The 12,304-nt window shown below is 43.9% G+C and overlaps 1 protein-coding gene across 1 annotated transcript in view; it reads right to left on the bottom strand.

Moving 5' to 3' along the window:
• LOC139533563 (nuclear protein MDM1-like) overlaps positions 1-9,903 on the bottom strand; it is a 32,205-nt gene extending 22,302 nt beyond the window's left edge. Inside the window, exons 1-6 of the mRNA XM_071331698.1 lie at positions 9,792-9,903; positions 6,017-6,318; positions 5,548-5,688; positions 3,070-3,261; positions 1,595-1,737; positions 984-1,080 (exon numbers count right to left, since the gene is read on the bottom strand). Coding sequence (XP_071187799.1) covers positions 984-1,080; positions 1,595-1,737; positions 3,070-3,261; positions 5,548-5,688; positions 6,017-6,318; positions 9,792-9,825 — 909 coding nt within the window. The 5' untranslated portion in view covers positions 9,826-9,903. The remainder of the gene's footprint in view (positions 1-983; positions 1,081-1,594; positions 1,738-3,069; positions 3,262-5,547; positions 5,689-6,016; positions 6,319-9,791) is intronic.
• Between the last annotated feature and the right edge of the window lie 2,401 nt (positions 9,904-12,304).

Below are 12,304 nucleotides of genomic sequence, written 5' to 3'. Positions count from 1 at the left end.
GAGGGAAGGGGTCAATGCCAACAGCCAAAAGAGAAGGAAGATGCAGTAGAACAGCGGGGAGACCAGACCGTGTTACCTCGTGATACCAAACGTGACTATGCTGACTGTCACGCCCCTGCAATGGAGGATGGGAAGAGAGAATGGGTTATAGAGACTTCAGCCATATCCATGACATTTACTTAGAGCCTGTAGGTCATTACTTTATACAATAACTACACTGACCTCCTCTCCTACCGTGGTAGACAGTGTAATAACTAGACCTCCTCTCCTACCGTGGTAGACAGTGTAATAACTAGACCTCCTCTCCTACCGTGGTAGACAGTGTAATAACTAGACCTCCTCTCCTACCGTGGTAAACAGTGTAATAACCACTGACCTCCTCTCCTACTGTGGTAGACAGTGTAATAACTAGACCTCCTCTCCTACCGTGGTAGACAGTGTAATAACTAGACCTCCTCTCCTATTGTGGTAGACAGTGTAATAACTAGACCTCCTCTCCTATTGTGGTAGACAGTGTAATAACTAGACCTCCTCTCCTACTGTGGTAGACAGTGTAATAACTAGACCTCCTCTCCTACCGTGGTAGACAGTGTAATAACTAGACCTCCTCTCCTACCGTGGTAGACAGTGTAATAACTAGACCTCCTCTCCTACCGTGGTAGACAGTGTAATAACTAGACCTCCTCTCCTACCGTGGTAAACAGTGTATTAACTAGACCTCCTCTCCTACCGTGGTAGACAGTGTAATAACTAGACCTCCTCTCCTACTGTGGTAGACAGTGTAATAACTAGACCTCCTCTCCTACCGTGGTAGACAGTGTAATAACTAGACCTCCTCTCCTACCGTGGTAGACAGTGTAATAACTAGACCTCCTCTCCTACCGTGGTAGACAGTGTAATAACTAGACCTCCTCTCCTACCGTGGTAGACAGTGTAATAACTAGACCTCTCCTACCGTGGTAGACAGTGTAATAACCACTGACCTCCTCTCCTACCGTGGTAGCCTTGACCCAGGCTCCATCCTTATATATGTAGTTCAGCGGAGAGCGGAAGTTGGCGTTATACTCTGATTTCACCTTTCTGGAGAGAGGGACAGAAACACAGAGACAGGCCAAGTCAGATCGTGTATATTCAGTGATCATTTAGCATTGCACTTGGCATTATCATTTCTAAACTAAAATGTATTAGTTGAATAGGCCACATGTGAATGACCAAACCCTGCTGCTGTCCATTGGAGAAGTTCCATGTGATTCTCAGAGAGAGAGAGTGCAGTGTTACCAGTAATTATTACCAAAATATTGCATGACACATAGCAGGAAGTGAATATGGAAAGAGACAATATACAATACATGAGAAACTTCCTATTACTGACAGGTTGTCTCTCTCTTTCCCCTCCTACTTCCCCTTCCCGACCCCTGACCTTTGACTCCAGGTGAAGTTTCCCAAAGGGACAGGTCTAGGATCAGCTCCCCCCTCCCCCAATCCTAACCTTAACCATTAGTGGGAAAGAATGCTAAATGAACCCAGGATCAGCGTGTAGAGGCAACTTCCCCCTACAATCTAACTTGTAATCACAACTGACCGCTGATCTCACCTGTGGGGAAGATGTGCCTTCTGGGGGCTCTGTGACTTCACTTCCTGGTCCGCCCGTTGCTCCTGAGGCTGTGGAACTGGAATGTTCTCCGCTACGACGCTGGACTTTCTCTCTCTCTCTTCCCTCTTCTTCTTCCGCTTGCTCTGATGTCATCATCGCAAACAAACAGAACAGAGCCATTCGTAAAGGCTGCGTCGTCCCAAATGGCACCCTATACCCTACATAGTGCACTACTTTTAACCAGAGCCTATATAGGGAATAGGGTGCCATTTGGGATGCAACCAGTCAGTCAGAGGAATCTGGGGATAGAACCAGTAGAGCCAGTACAGAAATACCACCAAACCTCCTGTACACTCCAGTGGGTGAATCCAGCGTGGCATGTGGAGTACATGATCTAAATAACTGGTTTATTTACTTTCATATTGGAAGTTTTAAGTGTTCACTGTATTCCTCTTTCATAGTGGACGTTCTAGGTGTGCATTGTAGTCCTCTTTCATATTGGACGTTCTAGGTGTGCATTGTAGTCCTCTTTCATATTGGACGTTCTAGGTGTGCATTGTAGTCCTCTTTCATATTGGACGTTCTAGGTGTGCATTGTATTCCTCTTTCATAGTGGACGTTCTAGGTGTTCATTGTATTCCTCTTTCATATTGGACGTTCTAGGTGTTCATTGTATTCCTCTTTCATATTGGACGTTCTAGGTGTGCATTGTATTCCTCTTTCATATTGGACGTTCTAGGTGTTCACTGTATTCCTCTGTTCTAGGTGTGCATTGTATTCCTCTTTCATAGTGGACGTTCTAGGTGTTCATTGTATTCCTCTTTCATATTGGACGTTCTAGGTGTGCATTGTATTCCTCTTTCATATTGGACGTTCTAGGTGTTCATTGTATTCCTCTTTCATATTGGACGTTCTAGGTGTTCATTGTATTCCTCTTTCATATTGGACGTTCTAGGTGTGCATTGTATTCCTCTTTCATATTGGACGTTCTAGGTGTTCATTGTATTCCTCTTTCATATTGGACGTTCTAGGTGTGCATTGTATTCCTCTTTCATATTGGACGTTCTAGGTGTGCATTGTATTCCTCTTTCATATTGGACGTTCTAGGTGTTCATTGTATTCCTCCAAGGGGTTTTTGAAATGTCAATAAACAGAAAAACCTTGCAGTCTAATGTAACCTAATGTATCCGTTTCTTCCCAGAAATCAGTTACAAATACTTGTTATAAGTAAGTAGGGCTATCTGCTTCCTTATTGAAATACAAAAGGTAGCGTTGAAGATATTGCCAACGCTGGAAGTATTATATTGTGGCCTAATCTTGGCACCCGGAATCAGATCTGGTTTGAGTGCTGGTCTCTGGCCAGCGACGACACGTTTGTAAAGTCTGGTACATGAGAGGTTGAATAAATCAAATACCAGAACAAAGATTGAGTTGTAGTGTGGCGTTGTTGGACTGAGTAGAACTTGGAAAAGTACCTTTGATGCTTTCTCAGGTGAAACATTCTCTCTCTGGAACAGAGGCGCCTGGTCTCCGTCTACATGGCTGCGTAGTCGTGGTCCTCTGGGAGGAGGAGGAGAGGCTTTAAAGTTCCTGCTGTACTCACTCTCCAACACCACCACCGGGTTCGACTTGAAGGGAGGGATGGACCGGTGGCTGGTGTACAGCATCTGGAGAAGACCGTGCAGGAAATATTCTGTAACTCATAGTTGATTCATACTGAAATACTCTGCTACCATCTACTGGCTGTTTGACCAAACAGTATCTCTGCTCCACAGCTTGGGTAGATAGCCTACCACTCAAACTAGTCATGTTTTGAAAACCCGACCCTGGGCAACACAGTGACTGAGGTCCGGTTTCAATGATGGACTCTTTTGGCATAGAGGAACTACGTCACTTTCTACATCACTACTTTATCCTCTTGAATAAAATACTAAATAGCAGCTAGCAACATGGAGATCACAGAGGTTATAGTTCGCAAGTAGATACCTACTCAGTTGTACAACTGAATGCCTTCAACTGAAATGTGTCTTCCTCATTTAACCCAACCCCTCTGAATCAGAGAGGTGCGGGGGGCTGCATTAATCAACATTCACATCTTTGGCGCCCGGGGAACAGTGGGTTAACTGCCTTGCTCAGGGCCCGGGGAACAGTGGGTTAACTGCCTTGTTCAGGGCCCGGGGAACAGTGGGTTAACTGCCTTGCTCAGGGCCCGGGGAACAGTGGGTTAACTGCCTTGCTCAGGGCCCGGGGAACAGTGGGTTAACTGCCTTGCTCAGGGCCCGGGGAACAGGGGGTTAACTGCCTTGCTCAGGGCCCGGGGAACAGTGGGTTAACTGCCTTGCTCAGGGCCCGGGGAACAGTGGGTTAACTGCCTTGCTCAGGGCCCGGGGAACAGTGGGTTAACTGCCTTGCTCAGGGCCCGGGGAACAGTGGGTTAACTGCCTTGTTCAGGGCTAGGGGAACAGTGGGTTTACTGCCTTGCTCAGGGCCCGGGGAACAGTGGGTTAACTGCCTTGCTCAGGGCCCGGGGAACAGTGGGTTAACTGCCTTGCTCAGGGCCCGGGGAACAGTGGGTTAACTGCCTTGCTCAGGGCCCGGGGAACAGTGGGTTAACTGCCTTGCTCAGAGCCCGGGGAACAGTGGGTTAACTGCCTTGCTCAGGGCCCGGGGAACAGTGGGTTAACTGCCTTGCTCAGGGCCCGGGGAACAGTGGGTTAACTGCCTTGCTCAGGGCCCGGGGAACAGTGGGTTAACTGCCTTGCTCAGGGCCCGGGGAACAGTGGGTTAACTGCCTTGTTAACCCACTGTTTTTACCCTGTCAGGTCGGGGATTCAATCCAGCAACCTTTCGGTTACTGACCCAACGCTCTAACCACTAGGATACCTGCCGCGCCTACACTCTAACCACTAGGATACCTGCCGCCCCTACACTCTAACCACTAGGATACCTGCCGCCCCTACACTCTAACCACTAGGATACCTGCCGCCCCTACACTCTAACCACTAGGATACCTGCCGCCCCAGTAGCTAGTTTCCATCAACTACCTCAACTAAAACCACTGCAAAGTTTGGTTTTAAATCACGGCGTTCTGGCATGTCTGCCCCGTGATTTGTTAGGCGAGTCCCCAGAATTGTTCCCCCCTTATCGACGTAGGTAGTGACGTAGCTCCTCTAGGCCAAAAGACTCCCTCATTAAAACCAGGTCCTAGTCACTGTGTTGCCAACGGTCGGGTTTTCAAGACTAACTAGTAATGGCAGAAGGGGTGACCAACCCTGGGTTCAGGGTGTAACAAGACTAACTAGTAATGGGGCAGGGTGACCAACCCTGGGTTCAGGGTGTAACAAGACTAACTAGTAATGGTGCAGAAGGGGTGACCAACCCTGGGTTCAGGGCGTAACAAGACTAACTAGTAATGGGGCAGAAGGGGTGACCAACGCTGGGTTCAGGGCGTAACAAGACTAACTAGTAATGGGGCAGAAGGGGTGACCAACCCTGGGTTCAGGGTGTAACAAGACTAACTAGTAATGGGGCAGGGTGACCAACCCTGGGTTCAGGGTGTAACAAGACTAACTAGTAATGGTGCAGAAGGGGTGACCAACCCTGGGTTCAGGGTGTAACAAGACTAACTAGTAATGGTGCAGAAGGGGTGACCAACCCTGGGTTCAGGGCGTAACAAGACTAACTAGTAATGGGGCAGAAGGGGTGACCAACCCTGGGTTCAGAGCGTAACAAGACTAACTAGTAATGGGGCAGAAGGGGTGACCAACCCTGGGTTCAGGGTGTAACAAGAAGCAGTGAATCTTACTTAATACTTGTGCATATGGCCCCTCTATGACCAGGAAATGCCTACACATGTCAAACGTGTGGCTATCAGGGCTTTAACATGGATGTTATGGATGTTTGGGGTTGTATACGTTCAGACAAGATGAGGATATGAGTGGAACAACTAACACCTGCTCTGCAGCCAGCAGTGGGGAGGCGTGGCCAGCTACAGGTGTCTTCCACGGAAACTGTTTCCTGTACTCTGAGTTCTGTAGTCCAGTCCTCTGTCCAGACGACTTCAGCCCTGCCTTCCTCCTCAACACATGGTCAACCTGGAATCACATTTCTCACTTTACTACACAGGTAACTAGTAATAACTCACTGTCCGTCATTGTAAATAAGAATTTGTTCTTAACGGACTTGCCTAGTTAAATAAAGGTTAAACAAACAAAAAATTAACTGTCTGCTGCACAGGCCACGGGCTGCTTAGAAGGCCTGGGTCAAATTCGTGTGTCAAATGGTCCTTTCAAATACATGAGCTGCGCTTGATTTAGTTTGCCTGGTACAATGGAGCCAATGGAATAGTCTCAAAAGTGCAAACCCCAAGCTAAATCGAACACACGTATTTCCATATATGTAATAAATAACAACCATTCTCACCCCATTGAAAGCTTGGTCCTTTCTCTCTACAGTAGCCAGGGGGCTCCGGGTGTGAGTCTGGCCCTGAAGAGTGGTCGGGCCTCGTTGAGGGTCCCCTGGAGGAGGGGGACCCCTAGGGGCCAGAGGGGTGTGTACTCGCTCTGGGGTAGGAGCCAGGGGAGAGGTACCAGGTCTGGGGGTCTCATCCCGTCTCTGTGGGGGCTCTGTGGTGGTGGGGATCCATTGGAAGGAGCTGGACACCTGGGGCGTGTGGGAGGAGGGCACCTTCCTCTTGGACAGAAACTGAGGCTCTCTACTGATACCTGGTGTAATATGGATAGAAGGAGAGATGATAGTGTCTCTACTGATACCTGGTGTAATATGGATGATAGAAGGAGAGATGATAGTGTCTCTACTGATACCTGGTGTAATATGGATAGAAGGAGAGATGATAGTGTCTCTACTGATACCTGGTGTAATATGGATAGAAGGAGAGATGATAGTGTCTCTACTGATACCTGGTGTAATATGGATGATAGAAGGAGAGATGATAGTGTCTCTACTGATATCTGGTGTAATATGGATGATAGAAGGAGAGATGATAGTGTCTCTACTGATACCTGGTGTAATATGGATGATAGAAGGAGAGATGATAGTGTCTCTACTGATATCTGGTGTAATATGGATGATAGAAGGAGAGATGATAGTGTCTCTACTGATACCTGGTGTAATACGGATGACAGAAGGAGAGATGATAGTGTCTCTACTGATACCTGGTGTAATATGGATGATAGAAGGAGAGATGATAGTGTATCTACTGATACCTGGTGTAATATGGATGATAGAAGGAGAGATGATAGTGTCTCTACTGATACCTGGTGTAATATGGATGATAGAAGGAGAGATGATAGTGTCTCTACTGATATCTGGTGTAATATGGATGATAGAAGGAGAGATGATAGTGTCTCTACTGATACCTGGTGTAATATGGATGATAGAGCGATGAGATGATAGTGTCTCTACTGATACCTGGTGTAATATGGATGATAGAAGGAGAGATGATAGTGTCTCTACTGATACCTGGTGTAATATGGATGATAGAAGGAGAGATGATAGTGTCTCTACTGATACCTGGTGTATTATGGATGACAGAAGGAGATGACAGTGTCTCTACTGATACCTGGTGTAATATGGATGATAGAAGGAGAGATAATAGTGTCTCTACTGATATCTGGTGTAATATGGATGATAGAAGGAGAGATGATAGTGTCTCTACTGATACCTGGTGTAATACGGATGACAGAAGGAGAGATGATAGTGTCTCTACTGATACCTGGTGTAATATGGATGAAAGAAGGAGAGATGATAGTCTATCTACTGATACCTGGTGTAATATGGATGATAGAGCGATGATAGTGTCTCTACTGATACCTGGTGTAATATGGATGATAGAGAGATGATAGTGTCTCTACTGATACCTGGTGTAATATGGATAGAAGGAGAGATGATAGTGTCTCTACTGATACCTGGTGTAATATGGATGATAGAGAGATGATAGTGTCTCTACTGATACCTGGTGTAATATGGATGATAGAAGGAGAGATGATAGTGTCTCTACTGATACCTGGTGTAATATGGATGAAAGAAGGAGAGATGATAGTCTATCTACTGATACCTGGTGTAATATGGATGATAGAGCGATGATAGTGTCTCTACTGATACCTGGTGTAATATGGATAGAAGGAGAGATGATAGTGTCTCTACTGATACCTGGTGTAATATGGATGATAGAGCGATGATAGTGTCTCTACTGATACCTGGTGTAATATGGATGATAGAGAGATGATAGTGTCTCTACTGATACCTGGTGTAATATGGATGATAGAAGGAGAGATGATAGTGTCTCTACTGATACCTGGTGTAATATGGATGAAAGAAGGAGAGATGATAGTCTATCTACTGATACCTGGTGTAATATGGATGATAGAGCGATGATAGTGTCTCTACTGATACCTGGTGTAATATGGATAGAAGGAGAGATGATAGTGTCTCTACTGATACCTGGTGTAATATGGATGATAGAGAGATGATAGTGTCTCTACTGATACCTGGTGTAATATGGATAGAAGGAGAGATGATAGTGTCTCTACTGATACCTGGTGTAATATGGATGATAGAGAGATGATAGTGTCTCTACTGATACCTGGTGTAATATGGATGATAGAAGGAGAGATGATAGTGTCTCTACTGATACCTGGTGTAATATGGATGATAGAGAGATGATAGTGTCTCTACTGATACCTGGTGTAATATGGATGATAGAAGGAGAGATGATAGTGTCTCTACTGATACCTGGTGTAATATGGATGAAAGAAGGAGAGATGATAGTCTATCTACTGATACCTGGTGTAATATGGATGATAGAGCGATGATAGTGTCTCTACTGATACCTGGTGTAATATGGATAGAAGGAGAGATGATAGTGTCTCTACTGATACCTGGTGTAATATGGATGATAGAGCGATGATAGTGTCTCTACTGATACCTGGTGTAATATGGATGATAGAGAGATGATAGTGTCTCTACTGATACCTGGTGTAATATGGATGATAGAAGGAGAGATGATAGTGTCTCTACTGATACCTGGTGTAATATGGATGAAAGAAGGAGAGATGATAGTCTATCTACTGATACCTGGTGTAATATGGATGATAGAGCGATGATAGTGTCTCTACTGATACCTGGTGTAATATGGATAGAAGGAGAGATGATAGTGTCTCTACTGATACCTGGTGTAATATGGATGATAGAGAGATGATAGTGTCTCTACTGATACCTGGTGTAATATGGATAGAAGGAGAGATGATAGTGTCTCTACTGATACCTGGTGTAATATGGATGATAGAGAGATGATAGTGTCTCTACTGATACCTGGTGTAATATGGATGATAGAAGGAGAGATGATAGTGTCTCTACTGATACCTGGTGTAATATGGATGATAGAGAGATGATAGTTGACCATGTGGCTCAGGTGGTAGAGCATGGTGCTTACAAAGCCAGGGTTATGGGTTCTATTCCCACGGAGGACCAGTATGAAAATGTATTCACTCACTATGACTCAAATGTGAAATAAGAATAGTAGAGTTGGGCTCAGTGCTTTAAAGATGTTTGATATGTTAACATGGCATTTTATACTGTTACCGGGTCATATACACCCCTTTCTGTTTTTGCAAACACTGCCTCAGGAAGGGCCATAGAGCAAGTTGGTGACAGAACACACACAAAAAAACACCTCTATTTACATGTTGCTTATGAGTGCATTTCACACTACTTTTGGATTATAACAGGATTTTAAGGCTTGTATGAATGTCCTGCTTAATATAATGTGTGTGTCATCATCGCAAATTTGACTGCATTATATACATATATTTTTTAACACTTCAACCAGTAAAATGGCTCTTTGGCTAGCTTTTGCTACAGACTACAGTATGTCAATGAACGTTAACATTCTAGCCAACACCTGCCGCATCCAAAAAAAAGTTATTTTGCAAAGTTCACATCCAAATATAATCTTAGCGACTGTTCAAGCGAGAATCAAAACATCATTGTACGCGTACGAGAACCCCAAAAAGTTATTTTGTTTAGAAGTGATAAAAACTTAAATTCAGGCTTTGTTGAAGGGACGCAGATGGCGACAGCTTTTTTCAATGCAGCCAAGAGTCGTGGGCATCTGTGCGTGACGTCAGTGTGTCGTGTACTGGAAAAGGGTCTATATCAATCAATCAATAAATCTTACCCATCTGGTCAGATCGAAGTCCAGCTAAGCGCATCCGTCGCTGAGGAGAGGCGCTTCTGGAGCGCGCTACCCGGTCTTTAAATGTCTTCAAATGTCTTCTTGTACTCACTGATGCCCTGTGCATGTGAGTGTGACAATCCAAACATTAGGAAATAGCTTAGAAAACATGACTTACTATATTGTTTAAGTGGGATAAATTTAGCAAATAGCATGCCTTTAAAAGAACTGTACGCGTCATGCATACACAAACATTTGCATGATTCTTGTTGGTCAGATGTTGCCTAGGAAACAGATTGGCTCCATTTGTTTGAATGAAATCTGTGAACTGAGATCGCAGCTACAGCATATCTAGCAAGTTAGCAGCTGTAGTAGGCCACAGTTTCTAAACCATACTGTACCACTGTCTTTATCTAGGCTGATTAATCATACTAACGCAATACACCACATTAAACAAATCCTCTATTGCCATTTACAATGTCATGCAGTTGATAGATTTATTTGAAGCCTAGAACATGCGCGTTACTATGTCTCTCTATTTATCAATAAAAACACGAAATAGCCACTGGCAGCTAGTTTACGTTAGCTTATCCACTTTATACCATTGTAACGTGTTAGTAAACACTTAGCTAACCAAGCTAATAACCGACAGCTTGGAAGTGGGATTTGATTGTTTCCCCGTCTAGCTAGCTATACCTGCAATCGTCGAAGATTGTTTATCCGCTGTAATCGCAATGCACGATGTTAGTAAACTAACATGTATTTGTGCGAATTAAACAATGTTTCTATATCAATCGAAACCTCTTCTCCTCACTCTAAGCGGTGACGTAGATACCTGACGTCGTGTTTCAAAACACTGCGCTAACCAAAGCCAAGAGTTGAATTTCTATTCCACTCGTTCAATGAAAAAGTACATTTGTTTACCTTGAAATGTACTGGCATTTTTTTGTTGTTGTTAAAGTTCTGCAGGCGTTTGGGAGAACTGTGTCTGTATTTTCCAGCTTGATTGTTATTGTTGCAAGTTGTAGTTACTTCTGCAAGGTATCTGGACGGTTACAGCAGCGTCTTTGCGTTGCCTTGGCAAAGCGTCGAAACGCGCATGCGTGATGATCAAACCTGTTGTAATTTAGAGATGTATTTAGAGATTTCTAGTAGCTGTGTCGCCATGTGTCATACCTATGCTCCTCAACTGTTGACACATTTTCCTCCCGTTTTCATTTCCACCAGAATAGAATATGGATTTTTGCTAGATGTTCAGTTGTGTCATGGACATCTTAACCAACCGTGTTATTTTGTTGTTGTTTTTTTTCGCATTGTTTGTAACTTATTTTGTACACGTTTTTCCATCTCGAGAGGTTAAATATAAAAGTACTACAGTAAGTGCCTATTAAGTGCCAAATAAAGTAACATGGGGGACGTTTTCATCTTAAATCAGTCATGAATCCCCTTGTGACGGGGAAATGGAAGCTTGTGTGATTCAGGGAGTGGCAATGAATGCAAGCTTCACAAAAAAAAATTGGGTAACAGGGTTGACGTGTTACACTCGACCCGCTCCGTTTTCCACCACAAAACAGCAGAAAATGACCAAAAGGAGTAGAATCAGCTCACCTGCTTTTACACTGTATGATCTGACTGTTAGATGTTCAATGTTTCTTTTAAAAAAAAATATTTGATAAGGAATAGTTTCACCATAAACGACAGTTCAGTTCACATATAAAAATAAAATGTAACCTTTATTTAACTAGGCAAGTCACTTAAGAACAAAGAGAGAGAGGTAGCCTACACTTTCTTCAGCCTAATAATAGACAGATAGAGAGAGAGAGGTAGCCTACACTTTCTTCAGCCTAATAATAGACAGAGATAGAGAGAGAGAGGTAGCCTACACTGTCTTCAGCCTAATAATAGACAGAGAGAGAGGTAGCCTACACTGTCTTCAGCCTAATAATAGATAGAGAGAGAGGTAGCCTACACTGTCTTCAGCCTAATAATAGACAGAGAGAGAGGTAGCCTATACTGTCTTCAGCCTAATAATAGATAGAGAGAGAGGTAGCCTACACTGTCTTCAGCCTAATAATAGACAGAGAGAGAGGTAGCCTACACTGTCTTCAGCCTAATAATAGACACAGAGAGAGGTAGCCTACACTGTCTTCAGCCTAATAATATCTATTGAAGTTGGTATTTTGTTCCTCTCTTTTTTATTGATTCCAGTTTGAAAGTGTTCCGCAACATGAAAGAATAGCCAGTTTATGCAGGGGTTTAGAATGTCCAGAAGGGGGCGCTAAAACCCTTAGATAACTACAATCAGCTCAGTGTCAGTAATTTGCAACATGGCTATGTGCAGTAATGTATTAGGGCTATTAGAGTAACAACAATTATTATAATAACTAAATATTATATTATATAAATGAGTGAGCCTGAGTGTCCATGTTTACTAGGCCTTAATGATAATGAATACTAATGATGGAATATTTAAAATCGTACTCGTGCCACCGAGACCTCTTCAGTTCACCTGTCGA

This window comes from Salvelinus alpinus, chromosome 11, assembly GCF_045679555.1.
Source record: "Salvelinus alpinus chromosome 11, SLU_Salpinus.1, whole genome shotgun sequence".
Lineage (NCBI taxonomy): Eukaryota > Metazoa > Chordata > Actinopteri > Salmoniformes > Salmonidae > Salvelinus > Salvelinus alpinus.
This window is presented reverse-complemented; position numbering and strand designations above follow the sequence as displayed.